The sequence below is a fragment of the Cibotium barometz genome, chromosome 6 (assembly GCF_041138505.1).
Source record: "Cibotium barometz isolate CiBa-2024 chromosome 6, ASM4113850v1, whole genome shotgun sequence".
Classification (NCBI taxonomy): domain Eukaryota; kingdom Viridiplantae; phylum Streptophyta; class Polypodiopsida; order Cyatheales; family Cibotiaceae; genus Cibotium; species Cibotium barometz.
In genome coordinates, this window is record NC_141051.1 from 33,913,374 (window position 1) to 33,930,531 (window position 17,158).

A 17,158-nucleotide genomic window follows, 5' to 3' on the forward strand; every position below is an offset into this window, starting at 1 on the left:
TGATGTAGGTGAGCCTTTTGATGCTACCATGTATAGCGAGGCTGTGGGATGCCTTGTATACTTATGTTCGACATGGCTTGATATAGCTTATGGTGTGGAGTGCTGAGATTTGCATTTTTGCGGCGTACTTTGTTGCTGTGGATATGGCTCCCCCCCTGTATGAACAAGGAGGACAATGGGGGTGTCAGAATATTGTGCATCTCATTGATTTGGGAACTGGACCTTTTATTTGGCATTTATGTATTTTTCTCATTTTATGAGTCGTGGGCTGCTGTCGGCCACTTCATGAGCAGTCAGCCAGCTACAAGGCCTTCCTATATAAAGGGCCTCCCTCATCACTTGTTGCGGCGTACTTTGTTGCTGTGGATATGGCTCCCCCCCTGTATGAACAAGGAGGACAACAGGGGTGTTAGAATATTGTGCATCTCATTGATTTGGGAACTGGACCTTTTATTTGGCATTTGCAATTTTATAGCTGAGATAATTTGTCCTGTTGTGATAAACTGGTTATTCAATCTTGTGACTAAATAAGCAATGGAAATTTGATCGTGCGTGTAAAGATATATTTTCAGGCTAAGTCAATTTACTTGACTTGTTGGCCATGTTTTGAGGGCAATGTATTTTTGTGTCTTGGAAAGATTATTGAATTGGCAGGTGTTCAAGTGCCAAAGAGGTTGGTGCAACAACTTCAACAAGAGAGAAAGAAGGGCAAAACAAGCGTGGAAAGGCAGATTACTCCTATCAGAAAGACTCACAAAATTCTTCGGGTAAATGACAGCAACATTCTTGTGGCGTCCCCCCTCTCTCCTCTCTCATCTCCCATCTTGTTTTTCCCTTTGTCTGACTTATCCTTTTCCTTATAACTTTTGTCTGACGGTTCGTATTTTTTGGTGTGCAAAAGAACGATCTTTCAATGTGATTCTTCTCAAGCTAGACATATTTATTGAATTACTTTGATTTTTTGTCACAGAAGTGAAGGGAAAGGAGAGAGAGAAAAATAAAGTTCCATTATGTTTATGAGACCAAAAGTTATATAAATCATGGAAAAACGTAAAAAACCAACTAGAATTGATACAATGATACAATGTGATGGGATCAATGTGCATCCTTGGCATCCGTGGCTACGTTATCACCTAATCATCTTTACTTTTTATCTTCTTAGTCCTTTAGATTATGTTCTGAAACTTTTTGAGATTTCAAGGTCATTGCAGGAAAGGCAAGTGGTAAGAAGTTGCTATCTGTTGCAGACATTGGTGTGCGACCAATGATGGAAGTTGTTCGTGGGGCAGTTTTTGACATATTGCAGGTGTTTTCAAAACACTCTTTTGTATTGTTCTTTTTTTTTTTTTTTGATTTCATTCATTCAATTGAAGAACCCCCTACAATATTTCATGGACAGTTTTTCCAGATAAAGTTTTCACATAACGGGAGTTTGTTTCTGTAATTTCAGGCAAGGCTTCAAGGTTTCGGAAGCTTTTCATCAGGCGGCAGATGGCTGGATTTGTACAGTGGCACGGGCTCAGTTGGAATTGAAGCTCTAAGCAGGGGATGCACTTCAGTAATGTCTTTTCTTTCTTTCTTTTGTTGTTGCATTTGGTACTAGCCAGGCACCTTGTAGTAGTTCTTAGGCTTTAATCTTGGTTCATCACAGACCATAGAGTGAATAACTCTTTGTGAACAATAATAACCCAAGTCTCACTTACATCTGCCTCCGAAATTAGGTTTCATACCTGTCTAACAAAGCCACATAGCTAGGTATCCATTAACCAACTCAACTGAAGCTGCTATTCCTCGAGACTATCACCGAGGAAACAAGATGAAACCAGAACCTACTCAGGCTCTTGAGGAACACAACAATCTCTCAATCCCCCAACTCCTCAGGAAGTTGGAAAATCTCAAATCACTGAGACAACTATCTGCTAGCTACAACATAATAACTCATACCTAGGGAATAACTTCCCAACCTTCCCTGATTGTAACGTCTCAGAACTCTTGGATACTCTCAAACACACCAGCATTCCAATGGGTAACTCCCTCAGGGAATGCCTCCTATTAGAATATATCCTGAGAACTCTTGGGTACTCTCAAACAAACCAACATTCCAATGGGTAACTCCTATCCTGAGCACTATCCCTCAGTGAATGCCTCCTATCAAAATATAACCGTGCTCTATCCTGAGTAGTCCTGATAGCATCCGATGCACTGAATAGCTATCCTTAAGTCCCATAGTTAATGGAGATGCAAGTTGAAAACCATACATTAGCATACTTAGACTGTAATCAGTATCCGAATGATGGTACAACATAGACAAAACCGATCATAGGGATGCACGTCTCCCAGTTAGATGGTCCCCTGGAGACGTATGCATAAAGCATATCCTCCAAAACCTGACGCATCCTCTTGTTTGCCCAACAAACTGAGGATGATCAATAAATACTTTCCTTTTCGAGATTCATATAACTATCAGGTATCTGTGCACTCTCATCATAAGTAACCTTAGAGAATGCTCCTATTTGAACGGTGTTCAATTATCCGCCCTTTTCTAGGGTTAACTTGTCCTAGAGTTATACCTTCAAGTTCTAAAGTCTTAGAGAAACCTAGGTTATCGAAACCCACATTAAACATAATCTAGTTGTCACTAGGAGTCCAATGCTTAGCATCATCGTAGGTAAATTTGACCAAATCATACGATCTCTCGGTGCTAACTGCGTACAACATTCCACCAAAATATACCCGCTTTGCTGCCTGACAAACCAAGGACAATCATTATGAGCAAGAACTCAACCCAGTCAATCCTAGTTGCATGAAGTACCTAGAAACTTCAAGTTTTACCCAACCACTATGTCAAGGTAATCTAGATGCTAAACATCATCACAATGTTACTGGGACCGTGTTGAATCCCACTAGTCAACACTCTACTACACAGTTCTGGATAACAAATCCAATAGCCGTATATTTGTCACATTAGAGGATAGAGTTCATACCTCATGAACTAAGGTAACTAAAACATCAGTTTTACCATCGAGGAATCATGAGTTCTGGATCACATTGGAGGTTAAAACATCTACCTCACTGAAAACTCGTAAATTGCACATGAAGTAGACCCTAGCGTCCCATACCACGAGGATATGCCCTAGATATGTTTTAAAAATCCATCTCTCACGAGTCTGCGGACCCCGAGTATTTAAATTTCTGGCGATATCCGGCACACAAACTAACCCTTCACATAAGAATAAATCTATCCATGAAATTCACTAAAATACCATCAATGATATAATTTATGAGTATGGATCTCAACAGAATATAAGCGCGCGCCTCAAGATCCATTGGTAACCCAAACGGTTTCCCAACACTGCTCAAAATAGGCAAAACATAACAGCGTCACCATACCAATGAAGAAACAAAGAGTTTGCCCACCCCAATCCTAGATCCAATCAATATGTAACAACACTCCAATCATTTGCAATTCCCAATCCATTTTTCCCTCTTCAGGGAAGACTGATTCAAAAATCAACGGGTCTCACCTTCGGTCAACTAACACCCAAACAGAAATATGGATGCATCCGGAAATCCTATATGCAGCATATCCTAGTGTCCCATACCACCAAGATATACTCCATACAAGACCTCCTTTAGACATAGTCATAGGGAATGGGCATTTTTAGACTTGGGAATGCCGGGGATGGTAGCATCTTCCCGTTCCCATTCCCATCCCATGTCATTCTATAGTCACAGGGAATGGCCATTCTCAATCTTTTCCGTCTCCATTCCCTGTTCCCATTGCGCGTCCCATGTGACTATGCCTTTGGACCCATAAGTCCAGGTTAGAGTTATCAATTCCTTCTTGGACCTTGTCTTGACACAATTGGACTTCTACCTGAATGTTGGGCACTTTCAGGTTAGACCCCCACATCAATCTGCCAATACAACATTCCCTAGGACCCTCCAATCCTGGGACTACCATAAGTTCTTAACACTCAAAAAATGACTAACTATGTCAATACTCCAACGAACATTGTGCCTATAGCTACTCACTGGCACCGAGCGTAGCCATAAATGGCTAACCAGTCTCGGAGTACTGCTACCACAACTAAGTCCTACATAGGAATCTCTGAAGAGCATGGATAGCACATGATTCTAATCAAAGGACCCATGGACAATTGTCCAAATAATTGGAGAAGAATCTTAGAAAATCCCAAATATTACTCGGAACAAATTACACTACTCCAGGTAAGAGACAATAAATCCCTGCACAACGAGTTCCCAATCGTACTGAGGAAATTCACCCCCTTTTTCAGCCTTTGTATCCGCCCACCCCAATGTACATGCTCCGCCTAGTAGATCCAAAATCCCAAGATAACTAGGCTCTATCGAAGAATGTCTTCTCACATACCAAAGCTATAGCTTCTCGTCCAGAAACACTAAGACGAGGCTAAATAGAGAATGTTGCATGAGAAGCCATACAACAAATGTACTGATCCGTGAAGTGAAAGACCATCCAACATATGTTGTAAACCTTGAAGTGAGCTAAAGGTATCTTGGAAATAAGATAAGAGTCACCATGTCATACAGACACCTGGTATACTCGTTGAACCAACCACATCACATGGTTCATTCATTACCCTCCGATCATGGAGAGGGATATATATTCTGTTGAACCTTAATGTGCACACTTCAGAATAACTAGACAAATCCAAGTCAAATTAGTACACCTCAAGGAAAATCAATTGGTGAGAGACCCATCCTCCACATGCGGATAATTGTAAAGCTATCTCATGTGACCATAGAGAAATCACATAGTTATTAGTGTATCAAATCACATATGTGAATTGGTCTTGATTGTAGTCAAGGCTTATGCTTCCCGTGGCTTGGACTCATGTGTATCACCATACGTGGTGTCGTGTGCACCCTGCACCGGGGTACACAGTGACACGTTGGCATCATCACGAGTGCAGCATTTGTATAGTAGTAGTACCTTTTTTAGGAACTTTTGTCGTACGCCGTGACTCCATTGTGAGTCCTCATTCCAAGGACAGTCAGGGATGAGCTACGTAGGTCAGTCTCCGAGCCATAGAAGTTAGTTGGGAGTCAGTCCCCTTAACCCACTTGAAGAACCCCATTGGATAGATGCATGTAGAAGTCAACCATTGCTGTAGAAAATTGCATTAGAAAGCATGTATAGCTTAGATTCGTGTCTAAGCATGCCTATGGGCCAGCCAAAGGCTAGCCCATGGCCTTGGGACCATTCAGCAGCCTGTTTAGGGCTGTTTACAGCCCAAGACAGCACTTGAGTACTAGGGAAAGCTCCATGTTGCAGTCGGCCAGCATCAAGTAAGGCTAAGGCAGCATAAAGTGCTTATAGGCAGCAGTCGGCCAACACCATGCTGTTGGCCAGCAGCATATGGGGCAGCAAAAGCATCTTGTGCAACATTTAATGCTAATATTAGCATTATTTGTCCATATAAAACAGGCTGACAGAGCTCCTACTAGCCGACCAGCACCTTCAGTCCATATATGAGCAAGCGCCTTGTTCTCAGCCTAAATCATCAATCAACAAATCAGAATTCAGTTCATCGAGTCAGTCTTAATCCACTCCAGGCAACATTGAAGCCCCTCTTTAGCATTCAGCTAGCATATGTGCAGTCCTACAGCTATCCTGGACTTGCATCAGTGGCCCACAAGAGTCTTCTACAGTGCCCTTGGATTGGTGGATTCTCAGTCGACGCACGGTCTTCCTTGTCCTTGCGTTGGGCAGTCATAGCTCTTGTTCTCAAGCATTGTATAGAAGTTCTCCAAAGAAGTAATACAAGCAAATACTCCTTCTTGGCTTGGCTTCAGGTTCATGGCCTCCAAGTAGTCTGCCAATAACTGGGGGTGATCGTGAAGGACTTTTCGTCCAACCATACCGCTTCATGGGTTCGTTGGTCCTTAAACTTTGTATAGAACTGTCTGATTCTTTGACCCCATTGAAACCCTAGTGTAAAGCCGTAACCGCTATCAATGGATGCTAAAAAAATACCTCCAAGAGTACCGTGCACTACAACAGAAATGTGCCCAATCTCCTCCATTATTCCTATGTCTAATAGATAAGACTTAGGGACCATATTGTAAAACCAAGGTTTCCTAATCAGTAGTGGCAAAACAGGCAAGATCAATGATCATATAGGAAAGTAACAGCAACGACGAATAGTCACTATGCAACTAGCTATTAGCATTGGCTATGATAAACTTGGATTGTGATTGAAGTGACAACCCTTGTGAAATTTCTTCGTGGATGGTTGTTAGATTGGTAACTAGCAAAATCACTGATAAACTATCTAGAGTGACCGAAGTTATCCCTGAATCTATAAGTGTAAGAAGGTTTCCCCATGTGAATCTTGACAACCATGATAAACATCATAAACATGCCAGCCAAAATCTAGATATCCAGTGCCATGCTATCAAACATCCCTCTCATCATTCCGTGGTATCCACCAAGTAGCCTACAATCACAAGGATCCACACTATAAAATATGTGTGTCCCACGGATTCATGGAATGTGTATTAGAAGATACCACGCATCCCACATTGCATGCTCAAATCGAGGAAGTCTCTTAAAACCCTGTAGCATGTGTCAAAGAGATGCTCTCCATATCTAAGTCAACAACTCAGACACCGCATTGAAATCATCTCGAAAGTGCATCTTGAAATCCATCCACATAGTGGGTTTGTGTATATGCTCTCTCCACCCCGTAAGGAGACCCCTCAGAGACTCTTAGACCGTCCGTGGAGCGGTGGCTGAACCAACCATTGTCCTTTGAAGGATTATCACGAGTTTCCACAAAAGCTGAATATCAGGATGGAACTGAGCTTGTAGTTTGACAGTTGACTATCTGTCCAACACCCCGTCTACCATGTCCCGCTGAACCTCCATATGAGCCCTTGACCCACGAGGATAGTCTTCCTCATGGTTGTAGACATCTCACCAAGATGGAGTCATCCGCCATGGGTAAGAGATAAAAAGTTGAGAATGAATGTTGCTATCGCAAGATAACCTATGTGACTGATTCTGGCGGTTCGCATTTAAAGAGAGGAACTGATGTGCGAGAAACGATGACAGGATATGCAAAGAAAAGCACTGCCTACGTGTACTCCATGAACGAGAATTGGAAAGCTTGTTGTGTATCCATGTGAAGACCGTCTCCAAAGTTTTGTTAGGCATTGAGTTAGGTAAGTTTGCTTTAGTCCTGCTTTGTACGCTTTTTCCAAAAAAACATGACCTTCTTTTTTCTTAAAATTATAAAAATCGCAACATGCTTTTTCCTTAAAAAAATGTGGCCCCAAAATTTGCATCAGCTCCATGCGGCTGTTTTTTTTTCTATTGCCTGTCCTGCTGAGACCCACGTCCACCACCTCCTATTGTTGCTTTATGTACGCACATCTGCACAAGGCCTCCTAGCTGGCTGGGCTGTCCACTTGGCACCCTGTACGGAAGCTGTACCAGCCTGTATGGCTTATATAGATCAATGCCCAGCCTTGGCCCCTTGCTTGCAGCCCTTCCATGCATCCATAGCCACCTTGCTTGGCACCCCATGCAGTCCATGTATGCATTCCTATAGGCAACTCCTATGTGCATGACCCATAGCTACAAAAGTGCACTACAACCCATGCATAAAACCTGCGCAACCTGTTGCTACAGCACTTCGACAAGAAGACAACGTGCTTCAATTAGGGTTTCTGCATTTAGGGTATCCGGGAAAATCCCCCCCCTTCTTGCACATACGCATACATACTACTCTCTCTCTCTCTCTCTCTCTCTCTCTCTCTCCTTCGCCTAGAATCCACAAGGTTCCATCTTGCAAGCAACCATGAGAAAACACCTACTTCTTTCTTGTAAATCAAACATGGATATGGCGGCCGAGAGAAAAACCCGAGTCCAACTTGAAAAGCAATAGAAAGACATGCAAACCTTATTCCTTCTTCTGCGTTTAGGATTGCTTTGATATCAACTCTAAGATCCACTAGGATCTCCCTAAACACAAACAACTAGATTAGTACCAAATAGAAGGGGTGCAGGCTAGCTCACCTCCCAACCGTAGATTCCATCCGGAATCCCACAAACCATGCCAGTTAGCACTGGTATACCACCAACGCGTACCACCAACGCTTGCCTGTTGAGGCCTTCGGCATGACCGTTTGTGATCCGTCGATTCCAATCATGTTCCTGATGGTAATCCTGGTCCATCACAGACCACAGAGTGAATAACTCTGTGTGAACAATAATAACCCAAGTCTCACTTATAAGTGGCTATTGTGCGCGCGCGTGTGTATGTATACGTGTATATATGTACATTTGTACAGGTGTACAGTGCCTCCCCTTAGGGGATCGGAACTTTCAAAACTCTTTCAAAACCTGTACTGTACGCACATTTCTAAAGGTTCTGACAACCCTGCTACCAAAAAACAGGGCCTGCGTGCTATTTGAGCCTGTATGTAGATTGAAATAAGCTGTTAACACAAGTAGACTTCAATGTTGTTAAGTGTTGTTGCATGATTGTCACTTTAAGCTCTTACTGTTGATATGGATTATTGTTGATATAGGCTGTTGTTTGAGAAGCTATGTTAGATGTGCTTTTCTTTTTTTTTAAAAGTGATCCGCAAAGACACTAACCACTATCTCATGAAACAGGCACACTTTGTGGAGATGGATCCTTGGATTGCATCAAATGTGCTTAAACCAAATATAGAAAACACTGATTTTTCTCCGCATTCTGTTGTGCATGTTATGAAGACAGAAGCCTTTTTGCAGCAAGCCTCAAGACCAGGACGTATGCATATATCTCTTAGTTTCATGTTGGTGTAATTCTGTGAACAAAGTTTGATTCATTTGGCATCTACCCTGTATGGAAGGTTTAATATTTGTGGCCTGGAGTTTAGATTGTTGCTTTTGTTCACTTAAAAAGTACAGAACAATGTTTGTAAAGTATTGAGGGCCACTTCCTCAATTCACCTTCCAGCCTTGACTTGCTCTAGCATGATACGTATCCTCGTTATACCCTGTGTAGTCACATGCTGACCCCCTTGCCCTGTGGCTAGTGGAAATTTTTCTTACATACCTTTGGGTAGTTCACATTTTACACTTCAACTAATGCCTTAGGCCTCTCCATTGGCACTCACATTGGCCACCTCAGCCCCTGACTGAGCCTTGTGGACCTCCCAATCCCTTTAATCTCCCTTAAGAATCATTACACATAACACTCTCCTCCCTACCAGAAAACGTTTGCCCTTGGAAACAAATTCAAGAAAACTTAACTTCCCCCAGGGTGAAAATCCTTTTGGCCTATCCTTCCATCACACTAGGTATTCTCAATTATTTGTTTGATGAGCGCACATGTTTTTTGTATCCAAAATTATTTGTGATTTACAAGAAGACCAGTTGGTTCATTACATGCAACTAGGGCTTCAGCAACAACAAGGTTGTCCTCAGTGGCAAGTTTTCTTTTTAAGTGACTTACTCAAAACAATGGATGAACAAAAGTTTTCTACATACTTACATAGTTTCAATACTTAATTTTAAATACTTAATTTTAAGCAGTATGAAAGGACCATTTTACTTGGGAGATAGCTTTGCACATTTAGGCATCTGGAAGGTTTTAAAAGAAGAGCCTTTTAAACCCTACCTGTGTGTGGGAAGTGTTCATATACCTTCTTACTTGAGATGGCACCACGTCATTATTATCCATAGTAAACTCTACCGGAGGATAGGCATGCATAATAGCTTGAAAGATAATGACTTCAAGCAAGCTATTGTTTTGCTTATTTGAAGGGTTAATAAAACAAATCAGAAGTAGAATGAAATTTTGTTTTTGTTTTTGTTTTTCGAGCCGGGGTCGGGGGCGGCCGGAGCCGTCCCTGGATTCGAACAGAGAAACGCTTTTGTCATTAGGGCTGAAATGTTAGGGCATGATGAAGCTGACTTATGTGTGCTTTTTTCCACCCCCATGTAGGTGAGTTGGTACCATTCGACTACATAAGTGTGACTCCTCCTTATGAAGCGGTTGACTACAATGAAGTGATGGGCCAACTCTCCACTTCATCTATGTTGGGGAAAGATACTTTTGTGGTAAGTGAAATGAAGCATTGAACTCAACTAAACGATGCCATGAGGTACTTCTATGTGATCAACAGCGGCTTGTTTTCTATCTAGAATGTTGAGAAGAGAAAGTGTGTTCAATCACTAGTGGCCTTAGGAGAGAAACAATGTGTTCTGTGCTTTATTGGTGCATTTTTTAAGTGTTAATTGGAGAGGGTTGCTTGTTCTCTAGATGGGATGGGTTCAACTTGCACACTTTACATGCCCAATTGGGTTTCATGCAATATATGAAGTGATGATTCATTGTTTGTTGCATCCAGGCAGCGCTGTTCTTGAAAATTCAATGACTCTGAACAATGGGCCAGAACTAGATGTCTGAAACCTCCCTCATATCTCATAGTACTCTGGGCATTTGAGAAGGTGGCGTTCCTCCATCTTGACCTATAGAGTGCAGCACAGTATGCAGATCTTCTCCTTCCTTACAATGCCCGCTGATCACAGTCTCCAAAGCATGGGTGAAAACATCATCACTTGCAATTTCCCCACCCTCACTTAGTCATCCTTCCCAAGCTCTGGTCCCCAAAAGGGATCCCATACATAACTGCAGATGTCACTCCATCCATGAGTGTCAAGCACCTAGAATTTTTCCTGGAAACACTGCCTCCAAGGGAGATATTCCCTTGCAAGTTGGGCTTGGCCTTCCGAGCAGATGGTGAACATCAGGCTAGTGAAAGTAGCTCCATGGAATTTCTGCCATGTGCTTGTCTCTAATATCTGTGAGTTCGTCCATCTCCCTCGTGTAAAGCCTTTAAACCTAGAATTTCCTTTTCATGGTGTTCTTCCTGTAGTGAAAGGATCTCCTTTATACTTGTGAAGCTGTCTTGGACAAATGCTGCCATTCCTCCTGGCTTGCCCAAGTTGGCAAGACAAGTGTTCATTCCCCTAAAAGCATCCATCAGTTTCCCAAGGTGTCCGTTCCACTTGTTTGCTGGTGTCACTCTGTTCTTGGAGGTTTTTTTTTTTTTTTTTTGGGGGGGGGGGGGGGGGGGAAGAGAGAGAATGAACAAAAAAGAAAAAAATGAAAAGAAAATGGCCGGCCGAGGGTGCCACAGGCCGAGCACTCGAGCAGCAGGCACAATCACAGCAGGGAAATAGGGCGGCATAGGTGCAGTAGGCACAACAGTGAAGGGCAGTTGCCAGGTGGGCAGCGCAGGTCGCACAGCAATGCAGGTGTGTGTGGGCAGATGTACGCAGGAAACAGGACGTGGGAGGAAAGCGCAGCACAAGGGGGGGGAGGAAGGTGTAGCCGGGAACCATGCGCGTGTCATGCAAAGAGGGGGCACTGTAGCTGGTTCAAGCCATTACTGATTGTTCGACCAGTTCATGGTAGCGAGGAGGAGGGGGCATGCCACCTGCACAAGCTGGAAATGATAACGTGAGAGAAAAGAAAGAAACAAAAAAAGAACGTTATATTAACGTCTACGGAAGACCCCAAGGGTATATGAGACCATAAGTAATACGATGGTACCATGGATAGACTGAGCCATGGAAAATAGCAAAGAATACTTCCACCAGCCCGCACCCAGTAATGGATCTTGAGACCAACAGTTGAGCTTGAGCTGCGTGCCCCCCCATCGCTCTGCGTTTCCCCTTTCTTGCATCTCTGTTGCCTGTGTGCCCCCCCCCCCCCCCCCCCCAGCCTGAGCCCTGAGCCCTGCGCCCTTCTGCCTCCACCAGTGTTTTTTGTCCCCTATGTCTTCTTCCAGCAGCGCCTTCAGCTCTTGGGCAGTTATCATTTGGCAAGTCTCGGCCTCTTCTTGTCTTTGCCCCCAGGAGGACTCCATGGCAGCTGCTCCGTTATCCCCGACCGAGGCTGCCGTAACTTGCTTATCTTTCTCTGAAGTGGACCTGCAGCTTCTCGCTACAACTGTTGCATCCCTAGAGGCCTCCACTCTGGTATGCAAGATTGTCGGTAGCCGCCCTGCGGGAGGACAACTCAGAGATCTTCTTCAGGCTAGCCTCCTTGGTGGGCCTGCAAAGATCACATACATTCATCCTCTGGGGTGTGGCTACTACGAGGTTGAGTTCGACTCGCCACCGGCGTCAGATCGAGTCATGCTGCTGAGCCCTGTTGCATTGTGTACACCCCAGGCCTTCTTTGCATGGTGGCAGCACGGCTTCGACTCCGCATCCAGCACTCTCATTGGCGTTTCAGGCTTTCCCGTAACAGTCTGTTTCTTAGGAATGAATACCTTCCTATTCTCTTAGTGATCGGTCCATCCCTTCGCATTTGTATTGCCTCGCTGGAGACAGTGGCTCATGTCGTATCCATTCCTTGCCTTCGGGGAGACCCCATCATTCAGCAAGTGGAGTACTTAGGCCTTCCCGGCCAGTGTTTCATTTGCAGGCAGATGGGACACCTTGCCCTTGGCGCCAGTCCAGGAGACCGCCTCAAGTGGTCCCGCCCCGGTCCCTGTTCAGAGCCTCACTAGGGGGTAGAGAGAGAGGCAGGCCCTTAGGTAGTTGAGTACGAGAACCCGACCACGGAGGACTGTTGTCAGAGAGTGGCGGACCGTTGGCCTGTGTGAGGGCCGTCACCCGACTACTCGAGCTGAGCGCCGCCGCCGTTGCCGCGCGCGCCAGGCTGGCAGAGTATAGGAGGATTCAGTTATGTCAGAGAACCGTTTCGAGCACTTATCGCAAGACCCACTTGTCGGTGATGGGCTCCCTCCAGTCACTGTGAGGGTCCCTCCGGCTCCTCCGGCTCCTCCGGCTCCTCCGGTTTGGTGGTCGCTCTCCCGTTGAGATTCCTCCTCCGGTTCTCAGTTTCTAGTGAGGCCAGCTGGCCCCACTGAACCCCCGGGTGCCCCCTCTCCAATGGATCACTCCCAGCCGCTCCCATCTCCTTTCGTCTTTGCCTCCCCACCCCCACCCCCACCTCCCCGCCACCTCCTCCATCCTTGTCTCCGACTCTTCCCGCAGTAGTCCCCTCTGTCCCGTTCTCTTCCTTTGAGCCCGCACTCCCCCCTCCCTCTGCCTCTCCAGAGCACTCCCGTTGCCCTCTAGCAGCACCCGACCCGGAGAGGAGACAGCCGGCGAGCTCTGTCCGCTGCTTGGTTCATCGATTTGCGGAGCCGGTAGAGATGACCACCCCTCCGCCTCTCGAGAGCACTCCCGTTGCCCTCCAACAACACCTGACCCGGAGAGGAGACAGCCCGTGAGCTTTGTCCGCCGCTTGATTCATCGATTCTCGGAGCCGGTAGAGATGACCATCGCCGCTTCCCCGGTGAGGGCTCTCCCACCAGAGTCCCCAGGTGGGCCCCCAGGTTCTTGGGGCTACTTGTGGATTACAGTTTCTTCCGATGTCTTCGGGTAGAAGGGACATTTTTGAGGAGACAGTAGCTCATTCGGATGTGGTGTTTTATCACTCTAGACCTTCTACGCGAGAGAGTGGTGCGATGATCTTCTCCTTTCCCTTGAGTGCAGCCCCGGGCTGTCGCCATCTAGGGGCAGACAATAGAGAGCTCACACCATCTTCATGATCTACACATCACCGATGTTGTCACCCATCTTTTGCCATTGAGACTAGGACGGGGAGGTGGTTGCCTCCAGCCTAGAGGTGATGCTCTTTGTATTCTTTCATATCTTTACTGTAGTACCCCTCCCTCCTTATAGATACCTCCATTGTGATTGATGGAGTTCGGAGTATGCCTAATTTCGCGCTCAGACAGAGTGGCAACACATGGAGGACAGGATCCGCGCCTACTTGGCATGCCTTTGCCTCAGGACTGATTGTGATTATTCCCCATTTAAACCCACGCCCAAGACTCTTCGAGTGGAGGGTAGTTCCAATAGTTCTACCTCGCATAGGGATTGATATGCGGATAGCCTCATGGAACATTCAGGGTTTAGGGGAGCCTCAGTGCTTTCAGAGGCGAGGTGTCCTCAGAGGAGAGCTTCATAGAGCTATAGTTGGGGGACCCATCGGCATTCTTTTCCTCCAGGAGCACCGCCTCTCCGAGGGGCGTGCCTACTGTTGCTGGAAGATTTTACCAGGTAGGAGCCACTCTTTTTGGTCTCCCTCTTTTGTCCCCTTAGGGACGCAGGGAGGAGTTCGCATTTCTGTCAGTGAGCAGCTCTTTCCGACAGTGACAGGCTCAGGTGTCAATAGTCTTTGGGCGAGCACAGTGGGTTACCATTATGGTTGAGCAAGACTGCGTGGGCTTCCTCAATGTTTATGCCTTGAATGCCGCAATAGGTAGAGCCATCTTTTGGAGCACACTCCGTGAGGCCCTTCCTCAGGCTGACTTTTGGTGCATGGGTGGAGACCTTAACATGATTGAGGCAGCAGATGACAGACTCGGAGGAGGCACGGCTATGGTCTCAGGCGCAAAGTACTCTACATGAGAGGAGTTCATCGTGGCACTTAGGGGACAGGATCCTTGGCATCTCCCAGAGTTTGAGCGCAGCCTCGGGAGCTTGTGCTTCTCGTGGTCTGATAGGAGGAGCACCGGCCCCAACCTCTCTCGACTTGACAGGTTTTATGTGGATGAGTGGGCTTGCGGCCGTGGGGGCATGATCGGCATCTTGGCGGGCACTCCTTTTTCTGATCACTCTCCGGTTATTTTGTGCTTAGAGGACCCTTGGAGGCAAGTTAGGCATGTGAGCACTAGGATTCCGGACTGCCTTATATCTCCCCAGGTAGCCCATGGATTGAGAGTCAGCTTGTCTACCCGTATGGAGATCAAATCCATTGAGGAGAGGAGAGTGGAGTACAAGTATCATGCCAAAGCTTCCTTTTGGACGCACGCGAGAGGGTTTGGTGGCACACGAGAGAGGTGGTTCGCCCCGCTCTTCGGTCCTCCTTATTGACTCCCTTCATTGCAGAGGAGCTGGCGGAGGCATTGACGGCTCTTCCTAGGGGCAAATGCCCGGGGGCGGACAGGCTTCTAGTTTCTTTCTTTCTTCGCCATTGGGACCTCATGGAAGGCGGCCTTCGAGCAGCCTTCAACAAGATTATGACCACAGGTGCCATGCTAGAGAGGCTTTTAGAGGGTTTGATACACTTGATTTTGTAGTGGACTCGGTTGCCCGACTTGTCGGCACACTAGAAATCACTAGGGTCCTCTCTAGGGCAGTATACCCTCAGGAGTTGACACAAGCTAGGGAGATGGCAACCTCTCTGTCCCACTCCACTATGCACTCACACAAACTCAAGAACGGAATACAACACAGGAGTCAAGAGTGACATGCACATGCACAAGACTGAAGTCGATGAGAGTTGGAACATCACAAACTATGTATTGCATTTGGGGATCCCCTCTCAGTAGACCAAGGTCTCTCTTTATACAACGGCATGGCCCTGTGGGCCATCACGAGCCAAGTGCTAAAAGTGGTCACTGACAGATGCCGTTGGAGTAGGTGAGAGGCGCCGAGCACAAGTGGGTGAGCACCGCTTCAAGTGATCAAGTGGGTAGCCGAAGATTCTCTCCTTGTGTGATTGGTGGTGACTCTTTGGGGTGCCCACATTTGAGGTTCACGAAGGGGTGCCCGATCTTGGGTTCATGAACTTGGGGGTGCCCGACCAAGGGCGGTGAGGGTGGCTACGATTCCTAAGGAGAGTGGTGATAGATTGGAGATCTAGCAGTGGAGACCCATCACCCTTCTTGCGACTGCCTACAAGATCTTGGCCAAGGCCATGAGGCGGAGACTTAAGCTTTTCCTCACTGACTTAATCCATGACACTCAGAAAGGCTTTGTTTAGGATCAGAGCATTCTGGACAACATCTTCACCTTCTAGGAGGCGATTGCTTCAGCCCGGATGCGGCAACAGGACCTCATAGTGCTACTCCTAGACTTTGAGAACGCTTATGATAGGGTTGACTGGAGCTTTCTAGAGGGCACGATGAGCCGGATGGGGTTCCCAATGGAGTGGATCCGTGGTGTTTTAGGACTTTACTCAGCCTATCAGAGTTAGTTTCTCATTAAAGGAGCCCGAGGCGACAGATTCCCCCTTTTTCGCTCGGTTCAGCAAGGCTGTCCTTTGGCACCTTACCTTTTCCTATTTGTCGACGAGGCCACGCGCAATTTTCTCTCAACTTAGGAGACAGGGCTCTAGGGATTGTGTCTCCCCCTCCGTACTCAGGGAGAGCTGTTGGACTCACCGTTTGCAGATGACACAGTAGCTTACCTATCAAGAGATGTGGGGAATCTCTAGAGATTCGCTGAGGTGATCAAGATCTGTTGTTGCGCAGATCAATTGGCACAAGTCGTGTGGTTTTTGGATAGGCTCTGCACCTGCCCCGACTTGGCACCCAGTTGAGGCTTTCCAGTGGATCTCGAGGGGCACTCCAGTCCGCTATCTTGGATGCGAGGTGGACATCGATATCTCTCGGGAGCAACATCTTGCTCCTCTTCTTCTGAGCATTTGGAAGAAGCTTTTGTACCGGAGTTCTGCGAGACTCTCCTTAGCTGGTCGAGTGGTGGTGGTGAACTAGGTCCTTCTTGCCATTATGTGGTACATTACTTCTTGTTGGGCCTTCTCCCGAGCATGCATTGGTCAGCTACAATGGTTGGTCTGGAACTTCTTGTGGGCTGGCAGTTATGGGCATAGTTGTCAGGTACGATACCGTACGGTTCGTACGATACAATACCGTACAGAAAAATGCGGCACGATATACTTTTTTTTCTTATCGTACGATAAAATATGGTGTTTTAAAAAAATACTTGTAAACTTAGGTATTTCCAAGTCCAGATATGGAGTATTTTAGAAAGGAGAGAAGCATAATAGTATAGAGGAAGCTCAAACAACCATAGATAAGCAAAAGAAAGACCATTACCTACCAAAAAATTTTTTTTTTGGGGAAAAAAAATCCGTACGAGTACGTATGGTATCGTACCGTACGGTATTCCGTACGATAAGCCGTCGCACATTGTACGGAAACAACCCTGGTGATGGGAGGCATGCACTGACCAAGGTGGCATGGAGAGTGATCATTCAGCCTTGACGCAGAGGGGGCCTAGGCAATTTGACCGTGCTATTCAGAGTTGTGCCCTGCTGGGCAAGCTGATTGTTAGAGGACTCCT

General features: G+C 46.3%; 1 protein-coding gene across 2 annotated transcripts in view; it reads left to right on the top strand.

The window, feature by feature from the left end:
* The window catches only part of LOC147637665 (methyltransferase), a 97,943-nt gene that overhangs the window by 55,673 nt on the left and 25,112 nt on the right, over positions 1–17,158 (top strand). Inside the window, exons 2-6 of one of the 2 annotated variants that reach the window (XM_086799493.1) lie at positions 639–767; positions 1,202–1,306; positions 1,451–1,558; positions 8,669–8,807; positions 9,987–10,102. In XM_086799493.1, coding sequence (XP_086655619.1) covers positions 639–767; positions 1,202–1,306; positions 1,451–1,558; positions 8,669–8,807; positions 9,987–10,102 — 597 coding nt within the window. The remainder of the gene's footprint in view (positions 1–638; positions 768–1,201; positions 1,307–1,450; positions 1,559–8,668; positions 8,808–9,986; positions 10,103–17,158) is intronic. The other variant, XM_086799494.1, reaches the window with a different exon arrangement.